Here is a 17,522-nt window from a genome sequence, read left to right as displayed (position 1 = left end):
AGTAGGCAGAGAGGCAGGCAGAGAGAGAGGAAGGGAAGCAGGCTCCCTGCTGAGCAGAGAGTGACACGGAGCTCGGGGCTCCATCCCAGGACCCTGAGATCATGACCTGAGCCGAAGGCAGAGGCTTTAACCCGCTGAGCCACCCAGGTGCCCTGTATTTGTTTATTATATATTTATATATTACGTGTATAAACCTAATCAATGAATATATGTATTTACTTTTTTAATCCTAAGGGAATTTATAACTACCTTACAAATATTATTTTAATTTCTAGACAAAAATATTAATGGAAGGTTTGGTGTACCTGCTTTGTTGTTTAAGCAGCATCTGGTCCTGTTTTCAGATTAAGATTCCACCACCTCCATATTTTAGAAAAATTTTACAACTAAGGTATAATTTACATATAGTAAGACTCACCCTTTTTGAGTACAGTTCTGTGAGTTGTAGAAACACATATGATCACAGTGATGGAGATACAGAATAGTTCTATCATCTCAAGAGATTTTTCTCCTGGCCCTTTCTAGTCCACCCATTCCCCACTTCTCATCTCTGGCAAGTACTGATCTATTTTGTCATTACAGTTTGGTCTTTTCAGGAATTCCTTATGAATGGAATCATGCAGTATGTAGCTTTTTGAGACTGGCTTCTTTAACACAATGTACTTTGATATATCCATATTTTGTGAATTAGTAATTTTAATTGCTGAACAGCATTTCGTTGTATGGGCGTACCATGGTTTATTCATTTTTCAAGCTCATTTGGGTTGTTTCCAGTTTTTAGTGACTACAAAAAACTGCTATAAAAACATTTGTACACACATACACATATACATGCCCTTTTTAAGATTTTATTTTTTAAAATTTTTTTATTTTTTAAATTTTTAAAAAAGATTTTATTTATTTGACAGAGGTCATAAGTAGGCAGAGAGGCAGGCAGAGAGAGGAAGGGAAGCAGGCTCCCTGCTGAGCAGAGAGCCCGATGCGGGGCTCGATCCCAGGACTCTGGGATCATGACCTGAGCCCAAGGCAGAGGCTTTAACCCACTGAGCCACCCAGGTGCCCCTAAGATTTTATTTTTAAGTAATCTTTACACCTAATGTAGGGCTTGAATTTACAACCCCAAGATCAAGATTCCTATGCTCCACCAACTCAGCCAGCCAGGTGCTCCATGCCCATGTATTCTTTGGGGTGGGGGGTGGGGGCAGAGGAAGAGGGAGTGAGAGAATATGAAACAGGTTCCATGCTCAGTGAGAAACATGACCTGAGGCACCCCTTTCCATGTACTTAATGCATTTTAAAAAAATATGGTGCCCAGAGCTTTTGTAACTTTACCGTGGAACTTGAGGGTTATTAATTTTCACAGAAAATTGTAAATTGCTTATTAAACTTCATCTCCAAGGAAGCCCACTCTGGAATGAGAATAGTTTGTTATATAAATAATCTTGTAAACTGTAAATCAGACTTTTCTTTAAGGAAGTAGGCAGACACACTTAGTCAATGGATAAATTTATTTACAAAACTTTTTTTTTTTATTCAGATAAAAATTTTAATTATCACAGAAATCAAAGTTGTATATGGACACAACTATGTATCTATATACACAACTATGTGTGTGTGTATATACCCATAAGACTATTTACAAATATGTAAACATACATATAAAATCTAGAAAGGAATATATAGAAATATGTGTTAGAGTATCAGGGAGATGTTTCTTTTTTATTAATTTGTAATATACTCAACAAACCACTACATTGAGGTAGGACTATTTTGACGTTAGAGAATCTTATACAAATGAATTTGTTCAAGAGCTTCTCTGTCAATATGGTTTTCTGGGTATACATTGTAGTTCAGTGGTACCTCTTCAACCCAGGAAGATAACTGTATATTAATCTGAAGGCCTGACAGAGAATCTTCAAGACTTGGTACTGTTACTAATAATGATCCTTGTTTCCTTACATTATGGCTGATGTATTCCCAGGCTCTGGCCTGTTCTGCCTCATCAAGAAAATATTCGAAGACATTATTCATGATAATAACATCAGCATTTTGCAGAAGTGAACCCTGGGTACAGATGTCCGCATGAAGCACCTTTATTCTGTCAATGAACTGGTATTTTTTTATGACCATTTCCTGCAACTGGCAAAAGTCTCCATTCAATTCTACTCCATATAGTTGCAGGGCTGAACTGTAAAGATAACCCCCATAAAGGACTGTGCCGAGCCTGGAGCCAACGTCAACCAAGACCTTTCCCGACAGATCAGGGAGTACATGATGATAAATGAACTTCAATTCCATGAGGGAGAAGGAATGAGAAATAAATCCTAAAGGAGCCGTCTGGTGTGAGCCACACACCATGCAGTAGTTTCTGCTCATTTTTCCTTCCTCACATAATGAATCAATAAAGTCTTCATCATAAAGGAATGCATCAACGTGAACTGTGGGTTCTGGCTGCTGCCGTATTTTTTGGAGGGCTAGGTGTTCTGAGGAAAGCATGGTTTCTAGAGGTAAGCAATTCCGAAGGTCCTCTGCTATGTTCTTCAGCATAGTGTCGTTATTATCTTCAGTGAATTCATCAAAGTCTCGGGTAGTTCGCATCCAATCGAGCAGCGCTGGGAGGTCTGTGGGAGTCACCGTACGCAGCAGCTGTAGGACTGCTCGCCTTGCCGAGCGGAATTCCATGCTGAAAGCTGAAAGCTGAAAGCAGCCGAGGGGAAGGGCCCCTTTTTTTTTTTAACTTACAAAACTTCTTAGTACATTATTTCATATTTTATGTTTTTAGTAGCTCTTGAATTGTGAATCCTTGACATCGTTTTGTTCCTCTAAGTAGCAGAATGGTTATGTAATTTTGGTTATGAAAAGTTTTAAGTAAAACATGTTTAGCTAGAGTTCCTGCTGCATTTCCTCTCCTCTCTGAAGGTGCCTGGAGGTATTAATATTAGTAGTCATAGTTTCATGTGAATAAGACATAAAACTTACGTTTCATGGCTTATGGTTGATTAGCTACTTGAATTAAGTTATCCTCTTTGTTACTAGGTAGTGAACTTTTCTTTTTCTTGCAATATGAGACCGAGGGAGAGATGGGACCTTTTTACATTAGAAAAGACATTGCAGGCAATTTTTGCAAGTTAAGGGTTCGAGCTTCCAGTTTTCACCCTGCAAAGGACTACAGAAACGACCATAGGTGGTTTCACACTTTCAAGAATAGTATGTCTGTGTGTTTCTTTTGTTTAGTCTAGAATCTTAGCTTTAGATTTAAATCCTATGATTGAAGTACTTGGTGTATAGAGCTGTAGGTCTTCTTTCAGAAGTGTATATTTCTTCTAAGTTAAAATACTCAGAATACTGAATATTGTGTTTACAACTGAGAGATGTTACGTTTCAAGTATCATTTGGTAAGTGATTATTTGATATTTCATTTGTGGGTTTTCATGTTTCTAGCCTTTTCACATGGAAATATCTACCTGGAGATGTCCAATCGTGACAGAATGGAGATTGCAAATTTGGTCTTCTGTATGTGGTTGCTGGATAGGGACAAGACTTAGTTATTAGGCTTTTACTTTTTCTTATACTACAGTGTTGGTGATCCAGGTCTAAAATTCCAGATAAGGTTGCCAACATTAAAAACATGGGAATATGGAGGTAACAACTGTGGTTCTAGTATTACAAATAAGGTTTTAATTTGATGTATTCGTTGCACACTATCTGAATTAGGCAGGATAGGCCATGTTGTAACTCACACTTTACAAGTGAATAAATTGTTTCACAGCTGTCAGGACTTGTCTGAAGTTGCACTGCTAGTGAATAGGTGAACTAGAACCCAGATCTTCTGACATCAAGTTGGATGCTCTTGGCACTATTGCAGTTTAGTATGATGAAGAGTTCAGGCTTGGGTTTGAATTGTGGTGCCACCACTAGTACCTCTCTCTAATCTTAGCCAAATTCCTTAACTTTTTTGTGCCTCAGATTTCTTAGTTTTAAAATGGGGATAACGGGCGCCTGGGTGGCTCAGTGGGTTAAGCCGCTGCCTTCGGCTCAGGTCATGATCTCAGAGTCCTGGGATCAAGCCCCGAATCGGGCTCTCTGCTCGGCAGGGAGCCTGCTTCCTCCTCTCTCTCTGCCTGCCTCTCTGCCTGCTTGTGATCTCTCTCTGTCAAATAAATTAAAAAAAATAATAATAAAATGGGGATAACAAAGGACACCTGGGTGGCTCAGTCAGTTAAGCGCCTGCCTGGTTAAGCGCCTCCCTTCAACTGGGGTCATGATCCCAGGTGCCTGGGATTGAATCCCGCATTGGGCTCCTTGCTAAGTGGGGAGCCCGTTTCTCCTGCCTGCTGCTCCTCCTGCTTGTGTTCTCTTTCTCTTTCTGACAAATAAAGTCTTAAAAAACTGGAAATAATAATAGTTGTTTTGTGAGGATTAAGTGCTTAGACAGTAGCTAGCCAATAGTAAGCATTCCATATATGCTCGTGCAGTTGTTGTTACTCTTACTACAGTGCTAACAAGAATACTGCCTCTTTCCACAGGGATCAGTGTTAGAGTTGAAAGAAGGTAAATACAAGAATATTCAAAGATGATAGATTCAGATGGAGCCCAGGAGAATAAGTAGCAAGGGCAATTGTTTTTTGGCAGAAAGATAAGGAGTGTTTGTGTGTGTGTGTGTGTGTGTGTGTGTGCGCGCGCGCGTGCGTGTTTCTTTTAAGCATAGAAGCAATTGGATATCTAAATACAAATAGTTAAGGCAGAGCTTAAGGACAGGGCTAGAGAGAACTATCAGTGCTGAGGAGGTAAATTTTTTAATCTCCCATCGCAGATTATATGTGGGAAATTTACTTTGCACCAAAATTTAAGCAACACTGAGTTGTTGCCCTCTATTACATTCGGTTCTTGGGGCTTTGTTACGTAAGCAGTAAGAAGCTTACCATACATTTTCATTTTTAGTTGTTATACAGAATAATACAGATATTCACCATGTATCCTAGTATAAATAACAGGGAAATATATCTCCTTAAATTAGTGAATATTTCTTGAGCTCTTTTACCATGTGCATAAAACTCTTAAGGGCTAGGGAATTCTGAATTGTATGTTAGAGGATTATGCCTTTTAGTGTTTGAGTCCTTGTATGTGGGTAAGGTACTTCCTTGGTATAAGATAATGTTCATTCAAGCATTCTAATTGAATGCAGGTTGTTTGAATTTACTATATTGGGAGCGGATATCTTGCCTTTACTGTAATAATGCTATATAAATTATATATTTTATACTTAGTGTTTTTGAATTTGCATTTATTATGTTTTATTTTTACTTTTTTTTTTTTTTAAGATTTCATTTATTCATTTGACAAAGAGCACTAGTAAGGGTAGCAGCAAATGAGGGAGAGGGAGAAACGGGCTCTCTGCTGAGTAGGGTGTGGGGCTTGATCCCAGGACCCTGGGATCATAACCTAAGCTGCAGGCAGACATCCAACTGACTGAGCCACCCAGGTGCCCCACTTACTACTATTTTTTAAAAACTTGCTTATTTTTAGAGAAAGTGAATATGCCTTCTAGTAGGAGGGAGGGGCAGAGAGGGAGGGGAGAGAGACTCTTAGACTCTATGCTGGGGAGTCTGATGTTGGCCTCCATCCCAGGACTCTGAGATAATAACCCAGGCCAAAACCAAGAGACAGGTGCTCAACTGACTATGCCACCCACGTACCCCTCCCTGATTTGCAATTTTTCTTTTAAAGATTTTATTTATTGGCATAAGCAGGGGGAGTGGGAGAGGGAGAAGCAGACTCCCCACTGAGCATGGAGCCTGATGTGGGGCTCGATCCCAGGACCCTGTGGTCATGACCTGAGCTGAAGGCAGAAGCTTAACCGACTGAGCCACCCAGGCACCCCCTGAATTTGCAATTATTATTGTATACTTAGAGCTTTTCTCCTGTGGGTATTAAAACAACTTTTATGGGTTTTTATGGGTGCATATTTTAAATTTACACACTAAAATTCTGCATAAGCACATTTTTAATTATGGTAAGTCTCTTAAACTGGTAAAACTGTGCATATTAGCTTTTTTTCCAGAGTCATTATGTATTCTTCTGTTGAGAAACCTGAAATGAGCTCTGTCTGTCTTATGAGTAGATTCATCCTGAACGTTTGCTCTCTTCTCGAATTCATAGGAAACACTTGCTTTTTTTTTTTTTTAAAGGAAAACCATACATGAATATACCTTATTTTCTATATCCTGAAAGTAGATGTTATTATTATCCATTTTTTCTTCAGAGCCACGAGTTTTCCCATTCTTGCGCTGTGGTACTAGTTAGTTGCACTGCATATATTATTCCTCTGTTGTCAACAGTGTTTTCCCTTTTCAAAACTAAGAATTACACATTTTTAAAAAAATTAATGGGTTCCTCTAAAAAGATAGAGTGGAATGGGTTTTTTTTCCTTTTGGGATAGTTGATGAAAATTTCAGAGGGTTCTTGGCTATCTCATGTTTTTATTAACTTAAAAATTCTTCAGTTCACTTACCTGATACATAAAAGATGACTTTTCCTTTCTCAAGGACATAAAAACTTTAAAATGTACCCATTTGCATAAAATCTACTTAAAAATATCAGGAGATTTTACAGTACATTTTTGGACTCTTACATGTTAGATTTTTTTTTTTTTTTTTTTTTTTTACTATGATTCTCTGAAAACTCCTTTGTATTATTTGTCCCTTCTCTTACTGAAACATGTGAGTGGCTTGCTTGGATATGTATCTTTGTCCTTTCTTTGATAAACACTTCGAGGGACTCTTTTGAAATTGTGTTGTGGCCACCATATCAACTCTACAGAAATATGGTTTCATGATTAACTCAACAAAAAGCACATTGGCGGCAGTCCAGAAGCTGACTCACCAAGGAGTAATGATAGACACTTTGAAGGGAATGGCCTATCCCAGGGTCCTATTTCAAAGCTTCATGCTATGATTACATCAGTGAAAGGCAGCCAAGAAATCAAGATGAGATCTTGCTTGTACCTCCTGGGGATAATGGTAGGAAGGATGTAAGTAGTAGGATGCAAGTAAGATTTTTTTTCCTAACAATCTTGTAAAACTTGGGGACAGAAACTAAGTGAGGATTCAGAATGGGGGTGACCTTTGTGGTGCTGCAGTGGCATTTCCTTTTTGGGCCTGGATGAAAATAGTCTTGTAGTGACTAAGGGTTAACTCAAGGAGCTCAATGCATATCAGTTTTCTAGAGCTCAGGGAATATACTTAGCTCACTAGTAAGCACAAGTATCATGTTCACATCAGACACTGTAGCTACTGTTTCCTACTTGAACAGAGCAGAAGAAACCAAAGCAAGACCAGAATCAGTTCAGTTTTGAGGAACAGACCCTTTTTGCTTACTAGTACTGCACATTTTAGGAGTAAAAACACTATGAAAGTAGACTTGCTTCAGAACTGTGAAATAAACACCAATTCTGATTGTTTTTGTGGATTAGAATGATTGCAGCTCCATTTCTAAATCTAGTTTCATAGCCTCATGTTTTTCTAGGTGACAGATTGTCACCTTAACTTAATTGTTAACTTTGTGGAAATAGCATTATGTCTTTTTCATGTTCTCGAAGGGTTGTCTTTCAGATAAGAAAACCCCTTAATAATCTGAAAGTATTTTTGAGATAAAGCTAAGTGAATATGCCATGATGATAGATTGACCTATTTTTGATTATCGTAGTACTTTCTATTTCTCAATAAAAATAGTTGCACATGGTAGTTCTTTCCTATGGGATATTATGAGAGATTGCTTTGAGGGATTTTCTACATTCTTTCAAGCATAATATTTAGGAATGAATAACTAGTATTCAAAGTGCTGCCATTTCATATGATTTTTGTCAAGAATGTGCCTCTTTAAAGTTAAAAATGCTTTCTTTCCTTTCTTTTTCAAAGTTTATTGGTATATTATTTTTAGTGATCTCTATACTGAGTGTGGAGCTGGAATTATGACCCTGAGATCAAGTCACATGCTCTTCTGGCGGAGCCAGTCTGGTGCCCCTGAAAGTGTTTTTCTTTAAGAAAGAGTTACTTGGGGCGCCTGAGTGGCTCAGTGGGTTAAAGCCACTGCCTTCCGCTCAGGTCGTGATCCCAGGGTCCTGGGATCGAGCCCCACATCAGGCTCTCTGCTCAGCAGGGAGCCTGCTTCCTCCTCTATCTCTGCCTGCCTCTCTGCCTACTTGTGATCTTTGTGAAATAAATAAATAAATAAATAAATAAATAAATAAATAAATCTTAAAAAAAAAAAAAAAAGAGTTACTTGTGATATTTTTGTATAGTTTGAGAATATAGATATTTTACCCCCCAGGGATCTGGATCTGGTTTCATGGCACTGAGAGAAAAACAAACAAGCAAACAAACAACTTAGTTCCTCTTAGTCTGTGCTTCTTTTCTGCCTTTTTGTTGGAATGGACTACTTTGACATTGACCATTTTGTTTTTGAGATGGCCTTACATGTGCTAGTCCTCCTTAATACATGGTTTGAATTTTCATGTGTAAATTATTTATTAGCTAGCTTTATGACTTGGACAAGTTACAAGTTACTTTATCTCTTTGTGCCTTAAGTTCCCCCTCTGTAAAATGGGATGATAACTTGCAGGGTTGTTTTAAGTGCTCTGTGTTGTGTTGGTTATTACAATTATTATAAATAATTGCCTTGACTTCTCCCCTACATTATTTGTAGCTCTCTTTTTTGTAATTTTTTTCAGAGGCAGTATGACTCAGAATCTAAAAGAACTTTTTTTAAAGGAATAATAAGCATTTGTATTTAATTCTTTATTATAAATAACTATAAATTTGCTGCTTGTTGAAAAATAGTGTTTACTCCCTCAGGTTGAGCTTTGAAAGATAAAAAATGAGTAGAAAGTGAGCCCTTTTCTGTGTCTTAGAGGCACCCAGATATTACTAAATGTAGGTCATTGTTTGACTTGAATTCTGAGTGTAAATGCAGTTATGTAGAACAAAATCAGCTTGCACGGGACTGGAAGTACTGAAAGATAAAACTAGTTGGTAGCAAACTGTGTTAGTTAAATTGAGTGATGGATCAGCAGAGAATTTGGGACTGCTGTTTTATTTGTAACATCCAATTGTTTTGAAATGATTAGCCTTGAAACAAAGTAATTTAAAACTCAGATACACCAGAAAATTTGAGATTCCTTTCCACTTACAAAATGTCTTTTTAAAGAAGGAGGCATTTCTACAGAGAGATTTAGTTCCTCAAGTGTTGTATGAATCTTAGCCATTGCTGTGGTGATTGATTGCCCCTAATATGAGTCTCATGTTATCCTTTAGTTTCAGATTTGTGCCATTACTGAGAGAATTTTTAAAATAAGATTGCTCTGTTGGTAAACTATCATATGTAAACCCATTAAATTGAACTTCTCCTTTTTTCCCATCATAGGACTTTCCTATAATTTTAGGTAAGTGGTTGTGTTCCAAGGGTTAGATTTCCTTATTTTTTCCTTTTTTTTTTTTTGGATTATATTTGGAGGGGTTATTACCAATTCTTAGATTGTATCCTTAAATCAATTTTTTGGACATTAGGGACTCCCCCAATATTTTATTATATATACTAGCAAAAGGAATAGGGTATTCATTGTGTTTTTGTTTGTTTTTGAGATCTTGCATTTAATTCACGGAGTCAGAATAATTTATATATAGTAGCAAGTCATTGATTTTAATTTATTCAAGATATCTTAGTCCTCATTTTCTGGTGTCTTAAGGTTGAACATGTGTAGCAGGTCTGTCCCTCTTGAGTACTGATTGGCGTTTGACTCAAAGGGCCAATAGGCATGCTTGACTGGTATTGATAAACAGATGACTGGAGCAAGTTGTCAATTTTCTTCTGGGCTTGTGAAGTTAGGAAGCTAGCAGGAGGCAGGAGGTCTGTCTCCATTGGGAGAGAATGAGGCCAAATGAGTAAAGAGGAACATGAGATAAAGGGATGCATCTGGTGGCGCTGAGCCTTTGAGGCCCTACTGCTTGAAGTTCATTCTTTGTTTCAGTATCCGGTGAGCCATTCAGCTCTGATTTTGTTAGCTTGGGCTTCTTTCACTTAACAATTGAGGGTTCTGACTAATATGTCTAGCATTAGTCTAAAACTGTTTCTACAGTGACTTTCTAAGTATTTAAAGATAGTTTGACTTCAAGCTCAGGGTAAATGTTTAAGATACATAGGTAAACTCAGCCCATAGAGGAGTGAAAATAAGTATCTTTCCATTTTCAGCGGGGTCTTTGCTTAGAGTGAAACATGTTTAAATGAATATGGAACAGATCAGTATTCTTTTCCAACCACTAATACGTATACAGTGTAGAAGTTTCCTTTAAAGAGATTATCACCATAATAAATAGAAGAGCAAAGATAGGAAGACAGATCGTAATAATCATTGCACTGATCTAGGCATAAATATCCTCTTTAGTGTTTTCTCACAAAGAAGCTGTAGTAAAGTAGATGTGATTCATGAGGAATCAGGAGGAGTTTTCTTGTCTTGCTTTTTAATAAGCTGTTGGCATTAAGTTGTGTTGCAAAATTTGGTTCTTTTGTAATGTGACCCTAATTGGTTGGGTGTAACACATTAGGTGAGAATGAAAGGTGAATACTTAGAACTTTTTTCAGAATTGTTCTTTTGGAAGCCTTTGATTAATGGAATTAATGAGTAGGAGCTGCAGTGAACATGAAGAACTTTAAAATATTCCAGTCCCAAAATAAACTTGACCATTGGCAAAAGCGTGGTAAGCCAAGCGCTTGAGATGTCTGTGCTGCATTATCCAACTTTTAATTTAATCTTGCCCTGTGTAACTTGAAACTTCCTTTAAGGCTTCACTGTGGGTTAAATGCAGTTCATGGAGCTCCATCAGAAGGGACTTAGTTATACAAATCTCTTGGTCATTTGTAAAGCATACATTCTGAGTTTAGATTTCAGTGAAATGGTCTGTACCCATAAACATGGTTCCAGTAGTTACTAAGAGTACTTAACTCTAAGATTTAGGAAGAATACGTTCTCTACTAAAGCACGTATCTATACTTCTGATTTTTTTTTTTTTTTTTTGCTGCCAAATGGGGGAAAAATAGATTTATTGGGGCATAATTTGCACAAAATGAAATTCACCCATCTTTATATAATTTGAGTTTTTAGTAAATGTAAAAAGTCATTTAGCTACTCCAGTTTGTCACCTCACAAAGGACACCCCCTGCACCCTTCATGGTCACCCTCCTTCTCCTATCCCTATCTCCAGCAGTTACTGATCACTTTCTGTAACTATAGTTTTGCCTTTTCGCCTAAAATGTCATATAAATAGAATCGTACAGTATGTACATTTTGTATCTACCCTCTTTCACTTAGCATAATGCTTTTGAGATTCATCCCTTTTATTAAAAGGTTCTATTTAATTGCTAAGTAGTATTCCATTGGATATTCCACAACTCCTCTATTCACCAATTGATGGATATTTGGGTTTCTAGTTTTCGGCTGTTATGGTAAAGTTCTTATGAATATGTGCATAGAGGTCTTTGTATGGGCATGTGTTTTCATTTCTCTAGGTTAAATACCTAGGGAGTGGAAGTTGCAGGATTGTATAGTAAATGTATGCTTAGAGCTTTATAAAAAACTGCAAACTATTTTCCCAAGTGGCTATACTGCTTCACATTCCCACCACCAGTGTATGAGAATTTCAGGAGCTCAGCATCCTTAACACTTGTTATTGTGAGTCTTTATATGAATTTTAGCCATTCTTGGTGGGTCTGTAGTGATACCTTATTGTAGTTTTATTTTGTAATTTCCGTATGATCATCCTTTTATGTGTTTGTCATTCATTTATTTTCTTCACTGAAAATGCCTCTTTCAACTCTTTTCTCCATTAAAAAAAAATTAGGTTGTCTTTTAAGTAGCAAGAATTCTTCATATATTCTGGATATGAGTTCTTGATCCCAGGTTTTGCAAATCACACGTTTTGTAAATATGTTCTCGCAGTTTGTAGTTTGCCTTTTCATTTTCTTAACAGATTCTTTCAAAGACTGAGAAACTTCCATGAAGTCTAAGCTACTGTTTCACTTTTCCTTTATAGTAAATGCCCTTTATAGCTATTTAAGGAATCTTCTCTAAACCTAAGGTCACTAATATTTACTTAAATTTTCTTTAGGAATCTTTATAGTTCTATGTTCTACATTTAGGTCTGTGAAGCACTTCAAGGTGTAAAGTCTGTTTAATGAATGAGATAAGGGTTGAGGTTCATCTTTTTGTATATGGTTATCTAAATTTTTCTCTAATGCTTTAGCTAGATACCGCAAATTGACATATTATATACTTATATTTAGTTTGAAATATTTTCCAATTTCTCTCTGGCTATGGATTATTTAGATATGTACTCAATTAACAGATATTTGGGGTTGTTTGATATATTATTACAGATTTCTAATTTAATATTGTGATCAGAGGACAGACTATAAGCTTTCAATCTTTTGAATTTGAGATTTGTGGGAAGACATAGTGAATATTCTATGTCTAGGAAAGAAAGTGTATCCTGCAAGTAGATATCAATTATTGGTTGATAGTATCATGAGAGTCTTTTTTTTTTTTTTAAGATTTATTTATTAGAGAGTGCGCACCCACTCGAGAGTCAGTGGTGGGGACAGAGGGAGAGGGAGAGAGAGAATCTCAAGCAGAAGGAGCCATATGTGGGGGCTTGATCCCAGGACCCTGAGATTATGACTTAGGCTGAAATCAAGAGTTGGACGCTTAACCACCCATGTGCCCTTTATTAGAGTCTTTTATATACTTAGATATTTTTTGTCGACTTGTTCTATTACTGAAAGAGGAGTGCTGAAATCTCAAACTACAGTTGGGGATTCAGTGCTGTCCGTTTTTACCTCTTGTATTTTGAAGGTCTGTTTGTTTTAAGATTTTATTTATGGGATACCTGGACAGCCCAGTTGGTTAAGCATCTGCCTTCAGCTCAGGTCATGATCCTAGCGTTCTGGGATCAAGGCCCGCAGCAGGCTCCCTGCTCAGTGAGGAGCCAGCTTCTCCCTTTCCCTCTTTCACTCTCCCTGCTTCTTAAAAATCTTAAAAATGATTTTATTTATTTGAGATAGAGAGAGTGATCACGAGCTGGTGGGGAAGGATCAGAGGTAGAGGGGAGAAATAGATTCTCCTGTTGAGCAGGGAGCCCGATGTAGGGCTCAGTCCTAGGACTCCAGGATCATGACATGAGCTGAAGGCAGGTGCTTGACTGAGTTGTCCAGGTGCTCCTTCAGGGTCTGTTTTTAGCGGGATACATATTTTAGGATTGTTAGGTCTTCTCAGTAAATTTACTCTTCAATCACAAATGACTTGTCCCATTCTATCTTGGTAATATTTGCTATCTCTAAGACCTCTTTGTCTGATATGAATATAGTTATTGTAGCTTTTTTATGACTAGTATTTGCATGGTGTATCTTTTTCCATCCTTTTATATTCAGCCTGTGTCTTTATATTTACAGTGTATTTCTTATGGTTAGCATATAATTAGTATTTTTTTTTTAAGATTTTATTTATTTGACAGAGACACAGCAAGAGAGAGAGAGAGAGAACACAAGCAAGGGCAGTGGGAGAGGGAGAAGCAGGCTTCCCACTGAGTAGGTAGCCTAGTGCGGGGCTTGATCTCAGGACCCAGGGATCATGACCTGAGCCAAAGGCAGATGCTTAATGACTGAGCCACCCAGGTGCCTCCCGGTAATTTTTTTTTTTGTTTTTGTTTTTAAGATTTTATTTTTAAGTACTCTCTTTACCCAGCTTGGAGCTCAAACTCCTAACCCCAAGATCAAGAGTTCTGTGCTCCATCAACTGAGCCAGCCAGGTGCCCCATAGACCTTGGTTGATTTTTTTTTTTTTTAAGATTTTTGTTTGTTTATTTGACAGAGACAGTGAGAGAGGGAACTCAGGCAGGGGGAGTGGGAGAAGGAGAAGCAGAATCCCCATGGAGCAGGGAGTCCTATGCGGGGCTCCATCTCAGGACCCTGGGATCATGACCTGAGCAAAAAGCAGATGCGTAACAGCTGAGCCACCCAGGCATGCCCCAGGCCTTGATTTTTAAATTTGGTTTGACAATCTCTGCCTTTTAATTAGTGTCTTTACAAAGATCCATTAACATTTAAGTATTGATATGATTAGGTTTAAGTCTGCCATCTTACATTTGATTTCTGTTGTGGGGATCCACTGGGACCTCCAGAATTGATAGAAGATTATTGAGGTATAGGAGCACCGGGTGATTAGTCCGTTGAGGGCTGCCTTTGGATTAGGTCATAATCCCAGGGTGATGGGATCAAGTCCCGCATCGGACTCCCTGCTCAGAAGGGAAGTCTGCCTCTCCTCTGCCTCTCCCTCTGCTTCTCCCCCTGCTCATGCTCCCTCTTGCTTTCTCTCTCTCAAATAAATAAATAAAATCTTAAAAAAAAATTATTGAGGTATAGTTGATAACATAGTATTACATTAGTTTCAGGTAGAATCTAAATGGACAATATTTGATATATAGCAAATGTAGAAACCCTCTTGGAACTTCTCTTGTCTCTCTAAAAGCAGAAATTTGGGAGTGAGTTTTCTATGAACCTCCTTCCAGGGGAATTTTTATGGCCATAAAGAAAAAAATGAGTAAGACTACTCATCCCTACATAGACATTATCACAAACGTTCTTATCTTCTGTTTATTCTCTTAGAAACCCATTTGTTTTTCCTATAGGAGCCTTTCAACTCCTCCCTCTCCTAATAAAGTATAAAAGGCCCCATCTTTAGTTGTTTAGAAAGTCACTACTTTTGTGTGTTCATATACATGTGAATAAACCTCCCCTCCCCCATCGCCATCATTTTCGGTTTAATTTGCAGGCCTCTAATATTGAACTGAATAGAGAAGAGGAAAAGTTGTTCCTTCCCGACACTATTCATCTCTTCTATTCCTTTTTTTTAAATTACAAAAAAATATTTTTTTTACGTAATCTCCACACCCAGCATGGGCTTCAAATGAGTTTGAAACTCATGATCCTGAGATCGAGTTGCATACTCCACTGATGGAGCCAGCCAGTCACCACCACCCCCATCTCATCTATCCTTAATTTTTTCTTTTCTTACCATTTTTTTGGATTAAGTATTTTGTGATATTTACTTTATCTCCTACATTAGTAAATTAACTGTACTTATTTGCCTAGCTGCTGTAGGGTGTATAGTAAACCCTTTATTTATTTATTTATTTATTTATTTATTTGACACAGAGAGAGAGATCACAAGTAGGCAGAGCAGCAGGCAGAGAGACAGAGAGAAGCAGGCTCCCCGCTGAGCAGAGAGCCCAATGTGGGGCTCGATCCCAGGACCCTGAGATCATGACCTGAGCCGAAGGCAGAGGCTTCACACACTGAGCCACCCAGGCGTCCCTATAGTAAACCCTTTTAACTTATCATGGTCTACCTTTAAATAATATTATACTGGGGCGCCTGGGTGGCTCAGTGGGCTAATGCCTCTGCCTTCGGCTCAGGTCATGATCCCAGGGTCCTGGGATAGAGCCCCGAATCGGGCTCTCTGCTCAGTGGGGAGCCTGCTTCCTCCTCTCTCTCTGCCTGCTTCTCTGCGTACTTTTGATCTCTGTCTGTCAAATAAATAAATAAAATCTTTAAAAAAAATATTATACTACTTGGTATATAACATTAGAGTCCTCTGGTAGTATGTCTCCATTTTCCCTCCTCCTGGTCTTTGTGCTAATGTCATTTTACTACGAGATATGTTATAAAACCCATAATTCAGTGTTGTTATATTTGCTTTAATTTTTTTTTTTTTTTAAGATTTCTATTTGTCAAGAGGCAACACAAGCAGAGGGAGAAACAGGCTCCCTACTGAGCAAGGAGTCTGATGCAGGCCTGAATGCCAGGACCCTGGGATCATGACCTGAGCTGAAAGCAGATGCTTAACCCACTGAGCCACCCAGGCATCCCTCTATTTTCTTTAAAAAAAGCTTGCTTGCTTTATTTATTTATAAAGATTTTACTTACTTACTTGACAGGGAGAGACACAGAGAGGGAATACAAGCAGGGGGAGTGGGAGAGGGAGAAGCAGGCTTCCCTTGGAGCAGGGAGCCCAACTTGGGGCTCGATCCCAGGACCCTGGGATCATGACCTGAGCTGAAGGCAGACGCTTAACGACTGAGCCACCTAGATGCCCCAGAAAGCTATCTTTTAAAGAGAAAAAGTTATTTTATATTCAAATACTTGAAGACTTGTTTTTATAGAAAGCTTTGTTAGGTAGGCCAAGAAAAGAGTCTTGGTCCTCCGCCTAGTTTAACTCTGCTGCTGCATTCTCATCTCAATGCTCTTGAGTGTTCAGTAGGGTCTCTCTATTCTGGTTGGTCAGAATCAGAGGTCTGTAAAGTCTAGTGGTAGTTATGTTTATAGTACCCAAGTAGTTGCTCATTACCCAATGGTTCTTCCCTTTTTTTTTTTTTTTTTCTTCTTAAAGATTTTATTTATTTGACAGAGCCTGTACAAGTAGGGGAACTGGCAGAGGAGAGGAAGAAGTGGGCTCTCCACTGAGCCGGGAGCCTGATGAAGGGCCCGATTCCAGGGTCCTGGGATCATGACCTGAGCCAAAGGCAGATGCTTAACTGAGCCACCCACGTGCCAATGGTTCTTCTTTACCCACTCTCCTGGACTCTCACTCTATGCATGTACAGCTTAGTTAAGTAAAGACATAAGAATGCCCCATAGGTTACAGCTACCTCAGCCTTCTGACACTTGTATTTGAGCTTCTGTTGGGTTTTGGCTCTGCTTGGATTTCCCCTTTTTGGCTAGGGTGTGGAAAGTGCTTTGGGGCAAAAAGTTTAGGTAGTCATAGGTCTCAGGTAGTTTGTCTCCCTTCTGTTAGGGGAACATCCAAGAACTGATGTTTCATATATTATTATGTCCAATGTTCTAGTTGGTTATGGTGGGAGGGCTAGTCCTACTCTATTGTGGCTAGACTAATCTTTTAGAAATGCAAGATTCTGCATGATAAAAGCTATTATTATAATGGGCACCTGGCTGGCTCAGTCAGTAGATGAGGTGACTCTTGATCTTGGGGTTGTGAGTTCAAGTGCCAGGTTATAGATTACTTAAAAAGTAGGGGCGCCTGGGTGGCTCAGTGGGTTAAGCCACTGCCTTCGGCTCAGGTCATGATCTCAGGGTCCTGGGATCGAGCCCCGCATCGGGCTCTCTGCTCAGCAGGGAGCCTGCTTCCTCCTCTCTCTCTGCCTGCCTCTCTGCCTGCTTATGATCTCTCTCTGTCAAATAAATAAATAAAATCTTAAAAAAAAATAAATAAAAACAACCAGGGGCGCCTGGGTGGTTCAGTGGGTTAAGCCTCTGCCTTCGGCTCTGGTCATGATCTCAGGGCCCTGGGATCGAGCTCCGCATCGGGCTTTCTGCTCGGTGGGGAGCCTGCTTCCCTTTCCTCTCTCTCCGCCTGCCTCTCTGCCTGCTTGTGATCTGTCTGTCAAATAAATAAATAAAAT

General features: G+C 38.7%; 2 protein-coding genes across 13 annotated transcripts in view; one reads left to right on the top strand and one right to left on the bottom strand.

Moving 5' to 3' along the window:
* MTMR3 (myotubularin related protein 3) overlaps nt 1-17,522 on the top strand; it is a 147,798-nt gene that overhangs the window by 19,565 nt on the left and 110,711 nt on the right. The window lies entirely within an intron of this gene.
* LOC125082593 (uncharacterized) lies at nt 1,712-2,682 on the bottom strand. Its single transcript, XM_047698377.1, has one exon. It carries the CDS (start codon nt 2,680-2,682, stop codon nt 1,777-1,779), a length of 906 nt encoding a protein of 301 aa, XP_047554333.1. The 3' UTR covers nt 1,712-1,776.

This window comes from Lutra lutra, chromosome 12 (assembly GCF_902655055.1).
Source record: "Lutra lutra chromosome 12, mLutLut1.2, whole genome shotgun sequence".
Taxonomy (NCBI): Eukaryota; Metazoa; Chordata; class Mammalia; order Carnivora; family Mustelidae; genus Lutra; species Lutra lutra.
Note: the sequence above shows the minus strand (reverse complement) of the source record. Positions and strands in the feature narration are given on the sequence as shown.

Bases quoted from the DNA above. Each gene is read 5' to 3' on its own strand.
- LOC125082593 (XM_047698377.1), bottom strand. From the start codon at position 2,682: ATGGAATTCCGCTCGGCAAGGCGAGCAGTCCTACAGCTGCTGCGTACG.